The sequence below is a fragment of the Alosa pseudoharengus genome, unplaced genomic scaffold (assembly GCF_046254945.1).
Source record: "Alosa pseudoharengus isolate Yale_2024_CS ecotype anadromous, Long Island Sound unplaced genomic scaffold, YU_APseudo_1.1 YU_APseudo_1.1_scf_14, whole genome shotgun sequence".
In the NCBI taxonomy this organism is placed as follows: domain Eukaryota; kingdom Metazoa; phylum Chordata; class Actinopteri; order Clupeiformes; family Clupeidae; genus Alosa; species Alosa pseudoharengus.
This window is the reverse complement of record NW_027468609.1, coordinates 33,389,107-33,410,895: the sequence shown is the minus strand read 5'-3', so window position 1 is coordinate 33,410,895 and position 21,789 is coordinate 33,389,107. Positions and strand designations below refer to the sequence as shown.

The 21,789-nt window shown below is 43.2% G+C and overlaps 1 protein-coding gene across 1 annotated transcript in view; it reads left to right on the top strand.

The window, feature by feature from the left end:
- Positions 1–15,430, top strand: part of rimbp2a (RIMS binding protein 2a) — a 58,096-nt gene extending 42,666 nt beyond the window's left edge. Inside the window, exons 14-25 of the mRNA XM_076283440.1 lie at positions 1,658–1,809; positions 2,914–3,759; positions 4,786–4,917; positions 5,178–5,324; positions 5,986–6,085; positions 6,992–7,114; positions 9,245–9,414; positions 9,694–9,862; positions 10,917–11,017; positions 11,577–11,648; positions 12,307–12,471; positions 15,245–15,430. Of these exons, the coding sequence (XP_076139555.1) occupies positions 1,658–1,809; positions 2,914–3,759; positions 4,786–4,917; positions 5,178–5,324; positions 5,986–6,085; positions 6,992–7,114; positions 9,245–9,414; positions 9,694–9,862; positions 10,917–11,017; positions 11,577–11,648; positions 12,307–12,471; positions 15,245–15,430 (2,363 nt within the window). The remainder of the gene's footprint in view (positions 1–1,657; positions 1,810–2,913; positions 3,760–4,785; positions 4,918–5,177; positions 5,325–5,985; positions 6,086–6,991; positions 7,115–9,244; positions 9,415–9,693; positions 9,863–10,916; positions 11,018–11,576; positions 11,649–12,306; positions 12,472–15,244) is intronic.
- Positions 15,431–21,789: the final 6,359 nt, after the last annotated feature.

The following is a 21,789-nucleotide window of genomic DNA, read 5'->3' as shown; positions in this document are numbered from 1 at the left end:
GTGTAGGCATACCTTTATGAAAATAATGATTACCGGTAAACACGTGCACTGATGATTAGTTAGGGTGTGGATAAATGTTTTATAAACCACTTCCTAAAAACTATATAGAAGCTGGGCTAGCATGCTAGCAAGCATTTAATTATCATGTTTAAGTCACTTTGGATAAAAGTGTCTGCTAAATGAATAAATGCAAATGTAACCTTTACAACTCATTTGTAATGGCTTTCCCAGGCATAAAAAATTCCTCACTTTAGATGAGCTTACAAAATATCATTAACAAACCACTTGTAACTCCTATCAAGAAAAAGTTTGCTCTGAGGGGAAAATAGGCAGAAACAACCATTTCATCAGGGTCCATGTGTATTACTCAAACACAGACCTGAAATGGGCAGCCGTGGCCTACTGGTTAGCGCTTCGGACTTGGAACCGGAGGGTTGCTGGTTCGAACCCCGACCAGTAGGCACGGCTGAAGTGCCCTTGAGCAAGGCACCTAACCCCTCAGTGCTCCCCGAGCGCCGCTGTTGTTGCAGGCAGCTCACTGCACCGGGATTAGTGTGTGCTTCACCTCACTGTGTCTTCACTGTGTGCTGAGTGTGTTTCACTAATTCACGGATTGGGATAAATGCAGAGACCAAATTTCCCTCACGGGATCAAAAGAGTATATATACTTATACTTATACTTAAATAAACATCTGCTTTTATTTATGTGTAACACACAGTGAAATTGATGACTAAAAATATGTCAGAAGTTGGCCAACAGTGTTAACAGCTTTCCTGATATTACTTACAGCTTCTTGAAAGAGAAACCAAAGTGTATAATTCTGTATTCTGCAGTATGTTGGCTCAATATAGCATGTAGTGTGTGGGCAGCATCTCTTTTTCTCGGTAGGCTACATTTCTTTTTTTACACTTAGAGATTTAGCATCAAATTCATAGACACACGCTAAGGCAGCTAACAATATTATTCTGCTTATTGCTATATGCAGTCTGTCACAATGCAGGATTAGGCATCTTTGTAAACGTAGCAAGCAATAAACCCTGATTAGTGTCATTCTACGGTAGAGAGTGGATGGAAAATATAATTGAATTTACAGGGATAAAGAAACGTGGTTGGTGTTCCTATTCTCTAAGGAGAAAATGTGTATATGTTTATTTGTGTGAGAGGGGTGTTTGTGTGTGTGTGTGTGTGTTTGTGTGTCTGTGTGTGTGTGTGTGTGGACTGGTGTGTGTATGTGTGGATTTGATGTTTGCCTGTTTAGGAAGATTTGGGATGAATGTTGCTAATTCACACACAATATCTTTCGCACCTTATTTAGGGTAATCTACTTTGAGTAGTCAGTGAACACTGTGAACATACAATGATTTCTAGGTAACCCACCTAATCTATCTCAGTGAAGACATGTTTGTAACACTCTTTTCTTGGCAGTAAAATTCTCCTATCTAAAAAATGAAATTTTCAAAATCATTTTATTCAGTCATTTATGTCATTATTTTTTATACATCTGCTATACATTTCAGAATTTAGAATAGCTTTAAGACAGAATTGTTCAACTGCCATCACAACCAAATGTTCAACAATTGGTGTTTTCCGTCTTGTACTTATATATGAGTGTAATTTGTGTGAAGGGTTTCTCATGCTGTTGTCTGCACTCCTAAGGTCCCCCACTACCTCCGCAAGAGGTTCAGGTCCAATGCGGTCCAGGTCCTGGAGTCCTACAGGTCTCTTGGAAACCCCCACTACTCACGCCTATGGGGACCTCCAATGGGGCCAATGTCATTGGGTACGCCGTGTGCACCAAGGGACAGAAGGTGAGTGTGTGTGTCCGTGTGTTTGATTTGAAGGTATTCAGCTCTGTACGGTACACTGTGAAAGTATTAGTCTTCAGCTTTGCGTGTAATGCACTGTCTTTGTCCTGGTGATGTAATAGCTGCCGCTCCTAATGCTGAAGCCATAAGCTTTTGAATTTCACATTCAACATAATTTCCACTGCAGATATGAGCTTATAGTTGTTGTCAAATACTTTGGTGCTCTCTGCTGGATGACGGAGGCATTACATCTCTGCACATTTCTATTCTAGCGTAGTGGATATAGTTAGCGCATAGCTCATATTGAAGCATGGTAGACCTCTTCATTTTCATTGCAGTGTGGTATAGTTACCCTCTGACAGTTTAATATAGTATTAGAATACTGTACGACACACTGGGATGAAGTGGAGGCTAAACGCAAGTAAACACAGTTTATCCACCTATGAAATTTCAGAAATAGAGTTTATCCACCTCTTATTAGAGTTTATCCACCTCTCAAAAGAGTTTATTCACCAATTGCAACTTTTAACATTCATAAATGACACTGTATTATCCACATCCACAATATGTACACTCATCAACACTCTACGAACCATTTAATACCACTGGTATTGTTATAAACATTGGACAATAACCTCCACCATCATCAAACATGTTCTGAATGCCTTTTTCAAAAATCTGATACCGCAATGGCGCAGTCCACCTCACCGAGATCACAGAATTCATAGTTTACCCATCTCTTATTTTACCACTACATCCCTGACTATACTGTATAGTGCATGCATTTGAAAGATCAAGGAGAAGGAGAGACTTTTGAAGATTGTGACTGTGTAGTCTTTCCTTAGTGATCTGCCACAGCACAATAATTGGATTGATTTGATTGTTTTGATTTGCCAGTTTAGATCTTTAGTTTGTTCATTTTGCTTCATGTATTAATTTAAAATGCAGACATGAAGCTCTGTCCAGTCATAAATGCTTAATGACTTAAAATGTAACTTGCCTTACCGATCAGAAAACAGCCATTATGGTGACAAATAGTAAACACTAAAATAAAGACTGTATATGTAGTCTTGGGGATAAGGGAGTGCTCTTTGTGTATGTCTTCAGATAGCTGAGGTGATGTTTCCACTGGCGGACTACGTGACTGTGGAGTTGAACCGAATCCAATGTCTGGAGGCGCGCGAGGTCGTCGTCCGGACCCTGTCAGCACAAGGAGAGTCGCAAGACTCGCCCGTCGCAACCATTCCAAACAACCTGCTGGTGCCTCCGCCTGGTGCTCCCCATCAGCACCCCCACCCCCACCCCCACGCGCCTCCGCCTCACCTCCAGTCCCCGCTACGCCCTCAGCCCCAGCCCATGCCCCCGCACCAGCACCCGGGCCCCCAGCAACCGCAGCCTCAGATGCAGCCGCACCCTCCACCCCACGCTCCGCCCCACCCGGTCCCCCAGCCCTCGCCCAGCCACTTCCAGCCCCTGCCGCAGCAGCCTCCCCGACACCTGCCCCCGCACCCTCCGCACCCACACCCGCAGCCTCCGCCACACCTCCACCCGCTGCCCCCTCACCCGGGCCCCCAGCCCCAGCCCCACATCCCCATGCCCCAGCCGCACATCCCACAGCTGGCCCACCCGGCTCCGGGGCATCCGCAGAGACCACTAAGTGCCAGAGAGCTGGAAACCAAAGAGCCCGGGCTGCCCGGGGGGCCTCCCGGCGCCGGGCACCACGGCCCTCCAGGCGGCCAGCAGCCGTGGGAGCCCCTGCGCTCGCCCTCGGGCGGCCCCATGTCCCGTGGGCCCGCACACGGACACATGCTGGAGGCGCCAGCCCACCCCAACCGCCGCTCGCCCTCACCACAGAGGATCCTGCCGCAGCCTCGCGGCACGCTCATCCCCGACACGGTAGCCAAGGCCATCGCCAGAGAGGCAGCGCAGAGGGTGGCCGCCGAGAATGGACGGGTGAGTGCTGGAGGTTGGAACTGGTGCGGTGCAGTATGGGTTGTTTGGTTTGATGTGGTGTAGTTAGTTTTATATTGTTTTTGGGGGTTTTAGTTTGGTTTGACTTTTGCCATGTTGTTATTATAGTGTGGTGTTGTTGACTGGAGTCCAACAGATTTTTGTTAAGTTTGGTTTGAGTTGAGTCGAGTTGAGTGCCGTTGGGTTTGTGGGAGAGTAAAACTGATTGAAACAGAGTGTTCTTGTACGTTCTTCTGTCTTTCTTTGGCATGGTTAAACTCCAAGGATTATAAAGGCTGTTTCAGTGATAAAGGCTGTTTCAGTGTCCTAAAACAAGCTAAAACAAGACAAAACTTTATGTTAAATATGTTAGGCTGTAAGAGGATTAAAGTGTGTTAAAAGAAATAGAATATTTTTTTGCCATGCACTTAAAAATGCTGTAAATGTTTGCACTGCAGTTATGTTGGTAGACCAATCCATTTCTTCTGAAGGTCAGTATATATCACTTTTCTTACTAGAAGAACTTATTTATTCACTTATTATTTATTACTTATTTAAAAATAAGCCAACCCTTACTGTGGTTGCTTACAAAAGACAAAATCCTACAAATATGCATTTAAGATTATAATAATTTACAAAATACCAAAGAGATATTCTGGGATTTTGAGGTTTCATTAGCCACAAGTTGTTGTACCAGTGCAAACTAGACATTTTAATCCAGCAACATAGGATTATCATTCAAATATAAAATTAAATCTGGGGGATTTTGGCTGTAGGGAATAATTTGAGAAAAAGGATAATATCATTGCACCTCGGGAGCAGAACCCATCATATCACAGGATTTAATGGAAAAAAGTTCATTCAAGGTGGAAAGATGTTGCATCACCAGGTAAAATTACTGAATGCAGTGTCATCATGTTCCAGATGACATTCTGTGCCGAACATTCTCTCTCTCTCTCTCTCTCTCTCTCTCTCTCTCTCTCTCTCTCTCTCTCTTTCTCTCTCTCTATCTCTCTCTCTCTATCTCAGATTGAGAGGAGGAGCCAGCCTTTCCACCAGCAGGGCTCAGATGAAGAAGAGGATGAGGAAGGTTATGGCCAGGGACGGCGTAGAGGGGCATCTGTGGACGACTTCCTCCGTGGCTCTGAGCTGGGCAGACAGGTTGGGCAGCATCACAGACCTCTACTCAAGACCCTTACATGACATTTTACTTTTCAACTACTTCAAATTTATTTCATTCTACTGAGAAACATGTCATTTCCTCCTGTGGCTTCAAGATTAATTGAAGACCATGAGTCTCTCTTGTCATTGCAGTTGCAATTATTTGTGTGCTTTGTTAGCAGCCACTAGACATTGCTTAGATATTAGTGTGCGTAGTAATATATGTGTGTGTGTGTGTGTGTGTGTGTGTGTGTGTGTAGCCTCAATATAGTCAGGGTGAGGAGTACCATACAGAAAGCAGCCGTGGCTCTGACCTGTCTGACATCATGGAGGAGGATGAGGAGGAGCTCTACTCCGAGATGCAGCTGGAGGAAGGTCGCAGGCGCAACTCTCACAACACACTGAAGGTGCACACTACACACATACATCACTCACACACACACCAAAAGGCCTTATTCTCTATCTAGAATTAGACTCCTCAGCTATAGGGGTATGGAATGTCTAGTACATGCGCTGTGTCTGTGCCGTTGTATCCACCTTATTTGTTAGCCAACAATAGACGTCGCCAGGACACGTCAGTATTCCTCAATCCGGTTTTCTATTCCCGGGCAAATATGATGGTAGTCTGACCAAAAGACAGTGCCTGACACATCCTAAGCCATGTAAAAGTAAACTTATATTATATCAAATGTCCCTATGGAGTGCAGAATTCGCAACATTTTGAAAGTAATATAAGTTGAAGAATATTCATGTCACTGAGTTTACGGAGACTGCACTATGTAAACAGAATGGACAGGAGAAGAAAACTGGAACCGAAAAAGGTTTCAGGAAGAAGGTGGATACCGTAATTTACCAACTATTAGCCGCAGTTTATATATTGATTTTGTAAAATTTCTTCAGCTATGAGGTTGATACACGGGGCAGTTGATATGGTATTAATATGGTTTTGTTTTTTTAACATGCATAAAATACTGTCCTGCGGCTTATACATAATGTGGCTAATATACAGGAAATTACTGTGCTCTGTAAAGTAGTGAAAAGTGGTCATGTCTGTGTCTGTTATGTCAGGGCTCTCCCTCGTCTGGGCGTCTGGAGCGCGGTGACAATCGACGCCAGGGTCACGGCGGACCTCAACCCCAGCGCCGGCCTCTCATGGTGCCCTCAATTGGTCAGTGCCATCGCTGTCGCAGACAAGCGCGGATTCTAGGAACTCTTTCGTGTTGTGTGTGTTTTTGTGCTCAAGTGTTTTGTGTGCTCCTTGTTTACTGTGAGCATTTCTGCCCACTGTCCCACCCCATAGTAGGAGCTCTACCATAGGCTCTCCATGAGCTTCTCAGTGTCCGCAAGTCGCTCTGTGTTGTTCAATCATGTCCATGTTTTCTTGCAGTGTCAATAGTCATTAATATGACACACACACTTTTATACAGATGTTGCAAGGTTTAGGCCAGACTTAAATAACTATGTCATAGTTAGAATGATCAAACACTGATATTAGTCAACATTTTCAGCTCAAGAAAAACCCATACATTTTGATTTGAACCTCAAATGCAACTGATCACCGAAGATGTCAAGGTGACCACAACAGTGTTGACTAATTAACACTGTTTGAACGTATCATCAGCTACAACATTTCTATTTTTCAACATGTCTGCCCATGCACTGATATAAGTGCATCATGAAGAGAAGAAACCAAAGTTGTACTGGATGGCAGCTGCTGGTTCTTGCTGCTGTAGCTATGCATCATGCTGTCTTGTGATGAATATTTTATATCTGTTATCTGATGACTAAAACAAATGTGGTTAAAAGATGTCAAATTTGAACCTTACTGTAAATGTGTTGATGATGCATTTGAGGTAATTGGCAGATTTGCCTAAATTTGATTGTTTTAAAACGTAGTGCTCCATGAATTGTTTTTTTGATGAACAGTGAGCCAATAGCACACCTTTTGTAGGGCTGTAGACTTGTTCCTCAGTGATGCCCCTGTCCCACCTCCCCTACTTCTGTCCACTCCTGCCCCTCCTCCTCCTGTGACCTCCTGTGCATGGTAACAAGCCGCCCTCTGATGTTTCCATAGAGATAACCACAGAGAGTAACAGTGAGGGGAACCTATCTCCGGTCATGGAGGATGTTTACTATGGCAGAGTAGCGCGCCACAGGACATGGTCCTCTCGACGTGGGGGGCCGCGGCCGGCCTATGGTACGTGTTCGAGCCCCTCTCTGCCCTACAGGAAAGGGAGAGAGAGCAAGAGAGAGAGAGCGAGAGAGAGAGAGAGAGAGAGAGAGAGAGAGACAGAGAGAACGAAAGAGAGATGGTTTGGGCCAGCGCACTTTCCGAATGAGCCTCTCTATCTATCACCCTAATCGCATGAGCTGCTGGCCTGCCTGCCTGCACAGAGGAGAGACAGTGCCCATGAGTGTCTGACTGACCGACTGCATTCCAGCGCTGGGGGACGCCCGCCCCGCGTCAGCCGTGCCCGTGGGGGAGATGCCATGCAGACCATGTATGCTGCTGAGACTGCTCCAAGAGAATGGCCCGCCCGAACCCTGACCCCACCCCCTTCTACGCCCCAACCCCCACCCCCCTTCCCACTCACAAGTCCTCTGCACTGATTGCCATGTGCTGCCCGCCCTTACACCCCCCCCCCCCTGCCCACTACCCTGCCCCCCCCCCCCCCCAGACATATCATACCCAGACTACTTTTACTCCTCCCTGCATGAGAACATGGTAAAAGTCAAGGGTGCTGCAGTGCCTTTAACCCCTCACAGGGAGGATGCTGTCTCCTTGTGTTCTACTCACCACAACCAACATGTATTTCTCATACATCACAAAGGCCGGACACACGATAACCTAAACAGAGAAAGACTGAGAGTTAGGACATGTAGATGAGACAAAAGGTTAGGACATGTAGGTGTTGGCGGGAAGGCTCTGTCCCCTAGTTTTTATTAACATGTCTAAGCCTAGTTAGTATTCTGATCACATATAAATCATATCGAATTATAAACACAAGCTTCCACTGATTTCTAAATTCTTATTCATGAAATAAGATGACTCAAAAATCAGTACCCTCCAGTGCCCCCCAGTGACCCAAAAAGTTGTGGTCAGGTGGAAAACTAGTTGAATGTGAGAGGGGCCAAAGCTATGCGCTTTCAGATTCATCTGGTTTGTAAGAAGCGGTCAGATTTGGATTTAATGTACTTGGTCCTGAATAAAATCCCTAATACCATAAACAGTACAGTATGTGAACAATACTCTCAAGGCCTTTGGAGGAGAAACAGCCATGTAGAAACCCAGATTGTCCTATATTTATGCTTGGTAAAAGCTATCTAGCTATCTCTGTTTTCTACTCCAAACTCACCTTAAGCATTTGGAGTCAAAGAGGTCCGTTTTTGTTTCATCAGACAAAGAGAAAGATAGGACAGGCTATTCTCAGACTAAACTTACCTCAAATAAAGGTAAGCTTTTTTGTATTTGGTATAGAATATGATAAATTGATAAGATTAATTAATGATAACATATTGTTTGTAAGTCTATATCAAAATCAAGCATGCCAATAATTCTGGAGGGTACTGTATATGTATGTTTGTTTTTGCTTAGTCTATATTTTTGTTTGACTATACAGTCCTTTTTCATTAAATAGTTATTGTAGCGCTAACGTTGCACTCATCACACAGTTCAGGGTAGAACACCCAGATTAGATGCCTCGCCAGTGTTCAGCTTCATGCATGACTCAGATCCATAGCACAGTTGTTGGGAGACTGTGAATGTCTTTGTTCAGTTCTGTGCCATGTTCAGTTGCAGTCTGTGTTGGTCATTGTGGGTGTCTTGCTGCACCAACCAACCATCGTGGGTGTGGCTTGCTCTCCATCCGTGTGTGTGTGTGCGTGTGTGTGTGTGTGTGTGTGTGCGTGCGTGTGTGTGCGGGTGTGTTTGATGTGTTTATTTGTGGGTCACTCACACCCTCGCACAGCATTCTGCCTGTACTGCAGGTGTCCATGGCCTGCGTTGGTTGTTCCACTGGTGACCTGTAGGGGGTGCTGAATGGATTGATAACTGCAGTGCGGATGAAAAATGAGTTGTGATTGCTCGATCAGTTCAATCCATTGTTTTTCAGTTTTGCTGCATGCCCATCTGAACTGACATCTGCACCATGTGATTCCTGTCTCAATTTCTATGTGTGTTTGTTGGTGTGCGTGTAACATATGAATTATAATCTTAAAACTAACACAATTAATGAATTTCATCACAAAATGGAATGTCTTAACTACACATTATGGGATGCATTATTCTCTCTGTCTGCATGCGCGTCTAACTTTCGATCTCCCATAGATGGGTACAGGGACCGAGACCGACGGTCACCTCCCTACTACGACGAGTCAGAACCCGAGGACCAGTGTCGAATCTTTGTGGCGCTCTTCGACTACGATCCCCTGTCCATGTCCCCTAACCCGGACGCAGCCGAGGAGGAGCTGCCATTCAAAGAGGGCCAGATCATCCGGGTAGGTGAAGCATCTGGAGCCGGCGGACTTTTATTTTAATGTCTTCTCATTCTCAAATGCTCTTGTTGTTACTGCTCCTATAAATGTTAATGACGGCCATTATCATCGTTAGCATGTGCCGCAGGGTTTTTGGCTTCTGTCGGCTGGTGTGAAATTGGCCATTAAAGGACTAAAAGGTCTTGGGATATTACAAAGTCATTAAATGCTGCTCTTGTGTCCGTCTCTGCTCTTTCGTCTTCCTTTCGTCGTCGCGCGTTCCTCTCTGTCTCTGTAAACTAGGTGTATGGCGATAAGGATACGGACGGCTTTTATCGGGGTGAAATTCGCGATCGTTCCGGCCTGATTCCCTGCAACATGGTCTCAGAGATCCGTGCGGAAGATGAAGAAACAAGAGAACAGCTCCTCAAACAGGGCTTTCTGTCTCTGAACACACCTGTGGACAAAATAGGTACCTTAAAATGACTCATTTGGCTGTGAAGAAGGATCAATCAGTGGCCCATCATTTTAGATAGTCAAAGGAAGAGATGTTAAATTCCTTGTACTATTAGTTGGGGACTTCCTTCAGTGTCACTGTCACATGCATGCCTGCTCATACTAAACAACCTAGGCTAGGGCAGTGGTTCTCAACTGGTGGGACACTCACCAACTCAGGGCTTTAAGTTCTCAGGCACTCAGGAATTCAGGCATGGCCCAGGTTGATTTGAAAATAGATAATTGTATATAATGGCTTTGAATCTTTATGATAACTTCAGGAACATACATCTTCTTTACAACAGCAACATTGAAGCATTGTGGGCATTTCACTGGGGTTTTTCTAGTGGGTACCTTCCTCTGTCTTTCTCATTGACCTAAGCCCACAACATCTACGAAAGGTTCAGCAGTGGTGTCTGGTTAGAGGTGGCGTCTGGTGTCTGGCCAGAGCATTCCATGCTAATGATGGGTTGGATAACATGTCCTTACCAGATGCAAAAACATAGATCTCAAGCATTAGTGAGATTTCCACACAGCAACCATCACTAAATGCCAGTGTACTTAGGCTCATCTTTAAGTACACTGTCTGTTGTGAATTAACATTATATTTTCATTTAAGGATTTGTAAGTATTTGAGTAACACTTTACTTGACAGTATCGACATAAGAGTGACATGACACTGTCATGAACACATGACACTGTTATGACACATGAACCCGAACCCTAATCCTAAATTCTAACCCTAACCCTAATCCTAATTCTAACCCTAATTTATGACAAAAAATGAATGACACTTAATAACAGAAGCGTTATGTCATAAATGTTTATGACTTGTTTATGACAGTGTCATGTCACTCTTATGTCGATACTGACAAGTAAAGTGTAACCGGTATTTGTGAATAGTTTCAACACAACATGTTTTAACATCAACTTCTTCTATACCCAGTGAGATATCATCATCAATCTTTTTAGTCCTTTCCTACCTTTGGACTCTTGCTTTTGGTTGTTAACCCCTTCCTCCCTGCCCACAGAGCAGAACAGGAGAGGAGGCAGGCATGCTGTGGCCACCAGGAGGATGGTGGCTCTGTATGACTACGACCCCAGAGAGAGCTCCCCAAACGTGGATGTGGAGGTGCACATTCAGCCCACGCCTCTCCTCTTCCCAATCCATCATACTGTTCAAATCCCTGTACCAGTCATCCTGTGCCATCCTGTGCTTTTCTCTGTTGGTGCATCACAGAAGCCATTTCCATTTGTTTCATCTGGAGATTCCACAAGCTTGATATCACACTGATCCATAATTTCCGCTCCATAAATTATCATGCAAATCTATATTTCATTGCTTTATACACACACACACACGCACACACACACACACATATATGCACAAACACACAGACACATACTCACAGGGCTCTACCTTTGTGTGTCTAACTCAGTTCAGTAACACGTAACACTATAGCATCAGGTATTGTTTGTGATAAAAGCAGCGTTATTTTACGGTACCCAATTCAACTCATGATGATGTGTTTAGCATACATGACACACACAGCAATAATTTGGAGTTGGCAGTGCCTCTAAGCCTGTTAATGAATAACACAACCACCCACCTACACACACACACACACTCCTATCACGCCCTGCTGACAGGGCAGCAGTTTAAGTAGCTGAGTGTGTGTTTTTCCACGCAGGCTGAGCTGACGTTCTGCGCTGGCGACATCATCGCTGTGTTTGGGGAGATTGATGAAGATGGATTTTATTATGTAAGTAACTTTTTTTTTCTTTTCATAAACTTTCTGCTGACCCCTCACATTAGACGTCTGGTTGGCTGTCTCCTGGCGGCCCTGGCCAGCGCTGACCTCATGCTGAGAGCACAGCCGCCAGACGTGACCAGCAAACCTGCTCACAGGTTTCTCTACCCAGCAGTCATTAAAGTGAAAGCAGGATAGAGTACATAATCTACTCTGAGCAGAGAGAGGCGTTTAATAGGCTTTGAGATCAGAATCCAGCTTGCAGAGAGAGGTGTTTAACTGCAGGATGGAACATGAGAGCTTGATGGAATTCCCACAATAACAACTTACAAATGACAGTAAATAAGAAATCATGAAATAAAACAGTTTGTCTTGGATCTGCATGTATTCTGAGAAGCACTCTCTGTGCCTTGTGCCAAGAATTTCAGACGCAGATTTTTTTTTTTCACTTTAAGCATTAAGAAAATTTGTTTGTCATACAAGATATCAAAGTTAAGACAAATATGAAATGTATGACTAATGACAACACATAAGATGATTCTGATCCACGATCCATGAATGTTCAGGTTCAGCCATTGTGGCAGCCATTCAAGTTAGAAACCAGCTCCACGCCTGTCTTTCTCTGTGCCTTTGACTTGTCTCCCCCTGCTGTGCCCTCCTCCCTGTGCAGGGTGAGATCAATGGCCACCGGGGCCTGGTCCCCTCCAACTTTCTCGAAGAAGTGCCTGACGACGTGGAGGTCTACCTGACGGACACGCCCCCTCGCGGCGGGCAGCCGGCTGAGCCCGAGGCGGAAGCGGCTCCGGTGCCGCCGCCGCAGGCCGAGGCCAAACGGGTACACCCCTCCTCCTCCTCCTCCTCCCACCGCCGCTGTCAGCGCTAGGCCCTGTGTCCATCCATCCTCCGTTTGAGTTGCTCGTCTTTCGCCGTCTGTGCTGTTTTTTCCTCTTTTTTTCTTATTTTTTTCCCGTTTTTTTCTTGTGAGTGGTCTGTGAGTTAGTTCAGTGGTTGTTTTATTTTTTTGTTTCTTGTTTTTTTTTTTTTTATTATTATTGTTTTTGGTTGGTTGTTTGCCTGATTGTCTGTCAGATTGTTTGTTTGTTTGTTTGTGGCCGTGGTGATGGTGCTGGTGCTGGTGCTGGTCGTGACTTTTTTTGGGAGTCCGAGCCCTTTCTGATGTCTTTTGGAAAGGAAGAAGCAAAGCCTGTGATGAGATGTGAGCGCACACAGACACAGACGGCCAACAGACTCACGTTGGGGGCCCACACAAATGGGGGTGACATGCATAGAGCCCTCGCAGAACTCAGAACTGTGGGCAAGCATAGGAAAGAAAAGAAACACAAACAAACATAAAGAAAAAAATGTCATACCTACACTGACAGCTTAAAAAAAAAAAGAAAAATGCCAATGTTTTGCACTGAAACACAAAATCTCCATGTGGATACTGTGTGTGGTATAATCTCATAAGTGCTTTATGAACTTGTCCAAAGGGTCCCTGGTTGGAATTATTTGTTACCTATAACAAGACAACAAAAATTGAAGAGTTCATGTAGGTTGCCATGATTCAGCAAAGCATGCCTTTTTCAAAAATAATCTTGATACCTTTTTCTATATTAAATATGACCGCATACATTGGCCTAACTGTTGTATTTCTTTGAATAGGCTTTGGTTCTTTTGTATATTGCACACTCATATATTATAAAAAAAACCTCTATTTTTCAGATCAGACTCTGAAAGCAAAGAGACACTGCACAGTGGTCTCGTTACCAAGTTGATTGGTACAAATCCAAGACTGTAATGGTAAAAGTGAAAGAAATAAATGACTAATTACAAAAATCAACATGTTTCCTGAGAAAGATGTTTTGGTGGTCATCTGTGCTTATGTGTGTATTTTTGTGGATTTTCCCTTTTCTTTTCTTGTGACTTATTCATATGTGTGGAGTGTGTTTTTATTAAGACAGTGTCATTGCATCATTGTTGTTTTTTGGTTTCTTTTCTCCTTCATTTTTCTTCTTCACCTGCTTGGCACAAAATGGAGAGAAACAGAAGGAGATTACTCATTTTTCATTTTGGCAGAACCTTTATCAGCTGTTTGGATGAGCAAGTGGGAAAGTCGGTTATTGTATTTAAGTAGGCGGGGGACAGCTGTGCAAAATCCTATCTAACTGCTGAGTAAACATGGTGGTAATTACTAATCATCAGAAATAGCTTGCTGCGGAGCGCTAATATGATAAAAAATAACCCAAGGGAAGTGTAAATGACTTACTGAAGACTTGATCGTGACATCTTTGGTGGTCTTTAATATAATTATGTCATTTAAACTATATCATAGGGGTGCACACAGACATTCCTCTCCTAGCAGTCTATTTTTGGCTGGTATTAATCTTTTAAAAAGACTTTTTAAGTAGCTCTCCTCAGTCCGTTTATTATTTATTTTTTTATTGGTGAAGCCTTGGATTTTTATGGAGCTTAGTTGGCCTTCAGGACATCTCTGCTGTCAAGTGGAGGCTTAAGTCAAAGAGCCCGGAGATTCTATTCCTAAGTTCATTTCAGCTTTTATAATGCCATCATCAGAAGCTAAACGGTGCTCTGTGGCATGAGTTTGACATCAACTTTATGTCCTGAAAAAGTTTTATGCACAGTTGCCTCAGTTGCACCAGCCTCATGCAAAGCACTGAGTCTGGGGCAGAAAGCAAACATTGCCATGCAATTATAAAGCACCCCCAGAGGACCGCAGCTGTCATTAAAATATGTGTCTGGGGTGTATTCTGGTCCAGACATACAAGTATTCACATGAATGTAAAATAGCTGAGTTCTGCATGAAGAGAAAGTCAACTAAAATGCATTGTTTCCAGTTGAGTCCCTGACAAATTTACTCAGCACATTGCACACAACATTACGGCTAGTGTGATATGATTTTGGCTTGCTTAACTGCTTTAGTAATTCCATTACTTTTTAAGGCATCAGGTTGTTTAGGTATTTTCATCGGTTAAAATATTACCTAAATATATCACATTAATTTCACTAATATCAGTTTCAAATAAAACTATAAAACATACCCTGGTACACCCAGGCACATTAAGCCTCCATATGACAGACTATATCTGCACTAGTTTCTCTTATGGCTATGTACTGTATCTGCAAATATGACACAGATGTGTACATATTTGAAGAAGCAGCATCCAAACATAGTTAGACTTACCCAAGAAAACAGCCAACAGCACAACACAATTTGTCTATGGCCAAAAGTAGGTGTCTTCCTGTCTTACTTGTTTGCAAGAGTTGGGAATGTATTTGCGATCATTCCTTTCCTATAAATAAGTTAACTTTGTCACAGATTGTCATGTTAGCAGCCAGATTTGATGGCAATCCAGGTCATCTCTGGTTATCCAGCTTCAAAAATGTCTACATAAAAAAATCTGTGAGTCATAGTATGAGCCTGAGGCAATGCTGATAAACACACACATACATAAACACACAGAGAGACACACACACACAGTTGATCAGAGGAGTCTCCATCTGCTAGGGCCGATAGGCTTGCTGTTGTGTAACCTGCCTGTTACCGTCCCCCCACTTCTGTCCTCCCCCCTCCACGGATCTCTCAGCAGGTACCCGTGGAAACGGCCCCCTCACCCGGACGCCCTGCCTCCCCCATCGTGCGCCCGCAGCTTGTCCCCATCCCCATGAGGCCCCTGAGCCCCATACGCGGGCCCCAGGACCTGGCCTCCAAAAAGAAAAAAGGACTGCTCTCGAAAGGGAAGAAGTTGCTGAAAAAGTTCTCCGCCGCAAAATAGACCCATGGTCATCCTCAGCCAAATCATAAGTATGCAGGTACTGACCGTGGAGGATGAGTTGAGATAAGGGCGCGCTTGCCAATGTTTGGGATTGGCGTCAAGAAAAAGATCTTGTTACCACGTAGTGCCGATTGTGTGATTGAAACGGGTCAGTTACTGTAGTTCCTCAAAAGTTCATTGCTTTCAATCAGAATGTGTGGGGAGATAGCAATGACAGGTCATTGATTCAGTCTTTTAGTTCATGCAGTAAATACTGAGAAAGCTTCAGTGCCAAGATGTACGTGGATATTTACAATTTCTTGGTTTTAAACTGCAGGGATCTTTATGATTTGTGAAAAGGGCAAATGTGCAACATATATACAGTGCACACACGCACACACACATAAACACACATACTCGTTTGTTCATGGTGAGTGACAGGGAGGTATGAGCTGAAATTGTGCATCAGGGTATGGAAAGATTCATGCAAACAAATCTACGCCAAGAGTCACCTAGACCAGAAAATAACATAGTATATATATAAATATATATATATATATATATACTATCATCTATTATCAATACTTCCTCATATATTTATCTAGATACCTTCAGTGCAATATACAGCGTCTGTTCAGAATAATACATTTTACAGGAGGTGTTTGACACTTGACTTTGTATGAGAGGTGTTTTGTGCTATAGTGTTTAGACAGGGTGCTTCAGAGGTCGAGAGCTTGAATGAGTAATATATGAAAACTTTCTCACCATCTCAGTGGCCTTCATCTAAACAAAACAAACAAACAAACAAACAAAAAAAACTACAATGACCAAGATGCTCTTCTGCTGTGACTGCTGTGCTCTTTCTCCACCTTGTGTGTTCTTCTCCCATCAGTCTGTGCCAAGTACCTACTCTGGACTGCGTAATGTGTGGGACTGGCGACTTTTCAATGGGCCATGGCCATGTTTGGTTGAATCCAGCCTCTCGTGTTTTGCCTTTCAAAATGCACAATTGTTTGTGTTTCACTCGGTGAGTGGAGAGTGACTGGTCTCTGTGTGCTTGTGTGGGTATGTGGCTGTATATAATGTGTGTCTGTGTGTGTGTGTGTGTGTGTGTGTGAGAGAGAGAGAGAGACGGACAAAGAGAGAGAATGAGAGAAAGTGTGTGTGTTTCCATGTGTGTGTGACTCACTGTCTTTTGTGTGTTCATGTTTGTAAATCCGTTCAACAAAGAGAAACAGATATAAAAACTGAACTAGAAAAAAAAATGTATCAAAGTCACGTGATCATGTGCTGTGCTGCTAACCTACATAGTGTCACATTTTTTTGTTCACTGTCGCCAGGTGATGGTTGCTCTTTCTCACTCAAGTAGGAAATATATTTACTCAAAGATGTCTAGGTGTGCAGTACCTTCTGATTTTACAGTGTTTACTCGTTTACATAGTGGCCCTTCTGTGCCAACAGAAGTGGCACTCCTGTGCGAATCTGTGAAAGGATGAGATTTGGTAAATACTTTGGTAAGACCCCTGGACTTCAGCCTGTTCAGTCCTTGATTTATCCCAACCAAATGGGTGACATGGTATGACTTCTAGATTGGTATGACTAGTTGGTGACAAATCAGAAATCATTCAAACACAACTCAAACAATTGGCCAAGTGTGTTTGTTTTCCTCCCACTGAACCAAGATAACTGGGCTCCTGTCAGTGTAGCCCAAATACTAATGCAATCGGATCAAAAACTGAGCTAGGCTTTGCCAACACTTTCTTTTCCCTGTGTTGAAATCAGAGTGAGTATTTTACTAAAAGAGACCTTTCACAATCAGCAAGAGTGTTATGACCAATGTAATGATTCTTTTGATGTAATGCATATGAAGTTTTGTATATGTTTGTATGTAAATGAGACATATGTTGCTGAATAAAAGGATGACTGCCAAAAAGTGTATGAAGCATTCAGCTGCCAGTATAGCTTGTACCATTATTTTTTTGCCAAACCATTTTGTCATTTACTTATTTATGGAAAAGAGAGAAAGACTAACTTAATAACTACACTGAGATCTCACTTTATAGTCCATTTGTGGCTGGCAATGGTATCTTAACTGTTTGAGTGGCTGTTGGTCTTTTGTACTTTTACTCATTTGTAGATAATTTATTATTAATGTTTATACTTGATTTTTCAGATTGCATTTTTAGTGCATCAGGATGTATTACTTGACAGTGCAAGCAGTATTCATGGTGTCCTCAAGAAAAGTCTCAGTTGCTCGCCCTGTGAAAGACTATGAGATGAAATCAGTGGAATGTGTCGTATCATATGCTGTGTGGCTGTGCATGTGTTAATCACACCTTTTCTAATGAAAATAAATTTGATATTTTTCAAGTTGTTTTTTTTTCTCGTCTTTTTTGTGGCAAATGGCCTGACTCACATCCAATCAAGTCTGAATGTCATTACATGAGACGTCCTGTGTGGGGCGTGAGCGAGCAGCAGCAACTGTAGCGCCAGCACGGGTTTAACCGAGGCAAGCGGCGAAGCCTGTGTGTGGCATCCCGCTCTGCTGCGTCTGACAGGGACAAATGCTCAGCAGAGAAATGAATAATTAGCCAGATTCTTCCAGTGAGCTAATATTACATTCTTTTTTGACACAGATTTATCTCATTGAAGACTCTCTCTCTCCTCCAGGATACATATCCTCACTTAATCCATCACCTTAGGTATCTCGACAGAGCGAGAGAAAGAGCTAAATTTGACACCGAAGAGTGTCTGTGTGCTTGAATACTACAATGATTCAGTGAATGATTCTCCTTTATATGATTAGTATGTGACCATGGCCCATATTCCTTCCAATCACATGATTCAGACTAAATGAAATGAAGAAATGAAAATGTCATATTGAGTTTATTTTTTGGATCCCATCTATATTCTATTATAATAAGTGACATGGCCATTCATCTCATATCAACCTAATAGCAATTTTCATAAGGCAGTCTGCGTAGTAGCACCCCTGAATTCTGAGTAGATTCATGATAAGAAAAAATGCAGAATCAATATAAAATTCGGATGGAAGTGTGATCAAATACTAACAGAGGATTATGACGGGGAAGATGGAGGGGAGTCTGCAACAGCAGTGGATTTCTTCCTCCAGTATTAGAGCGGAGGCACAAAAGGGGGAGAGAGAGAGAGAGAGAGAGAGGGAGCCTTTTGACAGAAAGAGGAGTGATGAGATTACAGACATAGATCACAGTGCCCTATGCACCTCTCTGTCTGAGCTGTCCTTACCTTTCTCAAAAGGGGCAGCCCTCTCTCTGATTCTTCTCTCTCTCTCTCTCTCTCTCGCCAGTGAGACCCTAGGGCTGGAGCATGTTTAAAATTCTCTCCTGCTCCCTTGTGACCTCTCGAGGAGCACCTATTCCTCAGTACAACACACACACACACACATTCTCACACACACACACATTCTCTCACTCACACACACACACACACACACACACACAGTACATACATACATACATACATACATACACACCTTCATCCTCACGCATACGCGTAGATTACGGTGGGGACGGGTGGGATATGTCCCCACCACTATTTATAATTTGAATTTTTTCCCCACCACTTCTAAAAAAAGTGCAAACCAATTGCGACCGAAAAAATCCCCACATATGAAATCATCGAGTCTAAACCATGCGATAGGCGCGCACAACGGCATCCTCACAGCATGCACACCTGCCTGGATATGTGTGGATCGAGTGTTGCGTGGTTAAGGTTTTTTAACATCCGCACCCACCCGACCCTCCAGTCATGTAATGCCTGCTAGAGTTGACTGTAGCTCGGAATGCAATCGGTTGCCATAGGCTAGTAGGCTATCCTAAAATCCAGCGATAAAACAAAGCATGAACTCGAGGGTCGGTCTGGCCTATATATGTATATTGTAATGTTTACAGATAGGCTAACATTTATTTTGTATTTGGCCTGTTATAAAATCATGTAGGCCTATTGAACAATTTAAACACATTGTGAACCCCAAAGTTGGAGACATGCATATAGACATTGCTGCAAATGTAAAACCGGATTACTCTGGAATGGCTAACTGTACAGGGGAGTGCGTTAAACTTTAATTAAAACTTTAAACTTTAATTACACCTTTGTGTTCGGTAAGGTCTTGGGTTCGGAAAGTTCGCGAAGCCAAGATGAATGGGTAGGGAGACGGGCGCAGAAAATATGATTAAATTAAAGCTACTTTTCTCGCGAACCGTTTACCACAACAACTAACCACCAACATCGTTTAAAAGCTGAGAAAAATCTCTTTCGTGTGATGTCTGTGATGAATAGGCTATTTCGCAAGTAGTTCAGCAAATTTGGGTGGGACAGAAATACCTTTACAGAGCAGCAGATCAGGGCTGGCCATATCGGCTCTGATGTACATTGATTTAAATGCATTATCGCTTTACTACCCAACACGCGAACAAGAAAGAAAAGAAAAAAGAAACCAACGAGCTTATGTCACGATTTCCGATATGCCTAGTCCTAGAGAAAAGACAGCTATTGGTAACCTAACAAGTAGTTAGTTGTCCCAAAGTTGTCCCAAACTTTGAGACGACCCATACTCGCATTAACTGAATCTTATCAACCCGAACTGCGATGTTCCAAACAGAGTGACAGGATGCAATGCCTAATAATCTCACTGCCTATGGCATAACTGATACAGTGCGCCTAGGCCTACTGTTAAACACCTTTAAAATATTAAGCTGCTGTTTTCTTTTCATGACGAGCACTAGGCCTAGGCTACTTTTGAATGATTTATGACTGAATGGAACGTTGCGTTTTTATGCGCCCGAACTGCTTATCACGTCGTGTGACAAAGTTTACACCAATCATCATCTTCTAATGTATCCTTATGTTGAGATGTCCATTCTCTTTGCCCTAGGTTATCATTTTTGCGTGAAACATGTTTCAATTAAGACAGTACACAAGCTATTTTTATTGTTGTATTGAATGATTTCATGAATGAATTGTACGCACATAGGCTACAGGATTACGGCTGGCGGCGCCACTGACCAAGGCCACAGTAGCCTGTGAAACTCTGATTTTCAAAGGAAAGCAAAAAGACTTATCATTGTTTTTTTTTTTGTCGGGTCAGGTTCGGGTAGTTAATCAGTGCATAGGCTATTGAGGGTCATATTGAAGATTAACTCTCCTGACGGGTCGGGTGGGTGCGGATGTTAAAAAACCTTAACCGGCGCAACACTACTGTTGAGCATATTGTAATGCAGCGTTGAATGGATGAATAGCTTACATAAGGGTACCCTGCACTTTTCAAACCACACTCAAGCTTATGGTTATTGTCCCCACCACTATTAAAAACAAACTGACGCCCTTGTCCTCACGGTTTTGTTTTTCACTGTGTAGCTTTTCAGATGTAGCTGTTTTATTATTTAAAATACTGACTCACCATAGTCCCTTGTGAACAATTAAATTTAGGATGATAACAACTCCCTTTTTTAAGCCTGAGACTTTGATCACTCTCAGCCTTACATCCTGTCACACGAGGGATTGTAGGACATGTTGCCACGACGACAACCTGCAGGCAATGTTTGTCGTTAGCCAGTGCCACCACCTGCTCTCACGGTAGCCTTTCGGGTTAGTCAGGGCCCAGTGTGATGGGCTTTTATCAGGAGCCACTGTTCTCAGCACAATAAAGACAGATTAGACAGTTCGGATTTTGATTAGGGCATACAAAGTGTCAACATTACAGAAAAAAGTACCATGATTGTCACAGCGCGAGTCCGTGCCGGTGGACACCTTTGATATCACGAACGTTACGCATGCACATTAATAAACTGACAAACGTAACCCGCAACATTCACAACTTTCATTCATCATTGTTCCACACCATAGACTATATATACAGTCTATGTTCCACACATATGCCGGCATAATTACAACATGATATGGAATAAGCTGTCTGAGTTGATATGTTGTTTGTTCTGTTTGTTATGTGCGTAGTAGTTGTGCTGTTTGTCGTTTGTTCGTTCGTTCGCTAAGATGTTTGTTAATGTTAGTCGGGAAAGGCCTACCGGCAACGTAACGTGTAATTAACATCACGACACGCATAACATGCTGCATCTAAAAATATGTGTTTATTGTATTGGTGGAATGTATGTGGTGGACAGTACATTTGATAGAAAGGTAGCCAACCTGTAGAAGGGGTTCACGCTGTCCCACTGGCAAACAGGAAGTGGTGCAACTGCTCCCCTATTTCAGGTAGTGGGGTACGGTTGGCTAACATTGCATAGGAGAGCCACAGGGGGGAAATAATGTTACTTCTATACTCTTTGACGACGGTTGCAGCGCTCTAGAATCTTTTGGTTGCAGGCTTCCCAACAATGGAA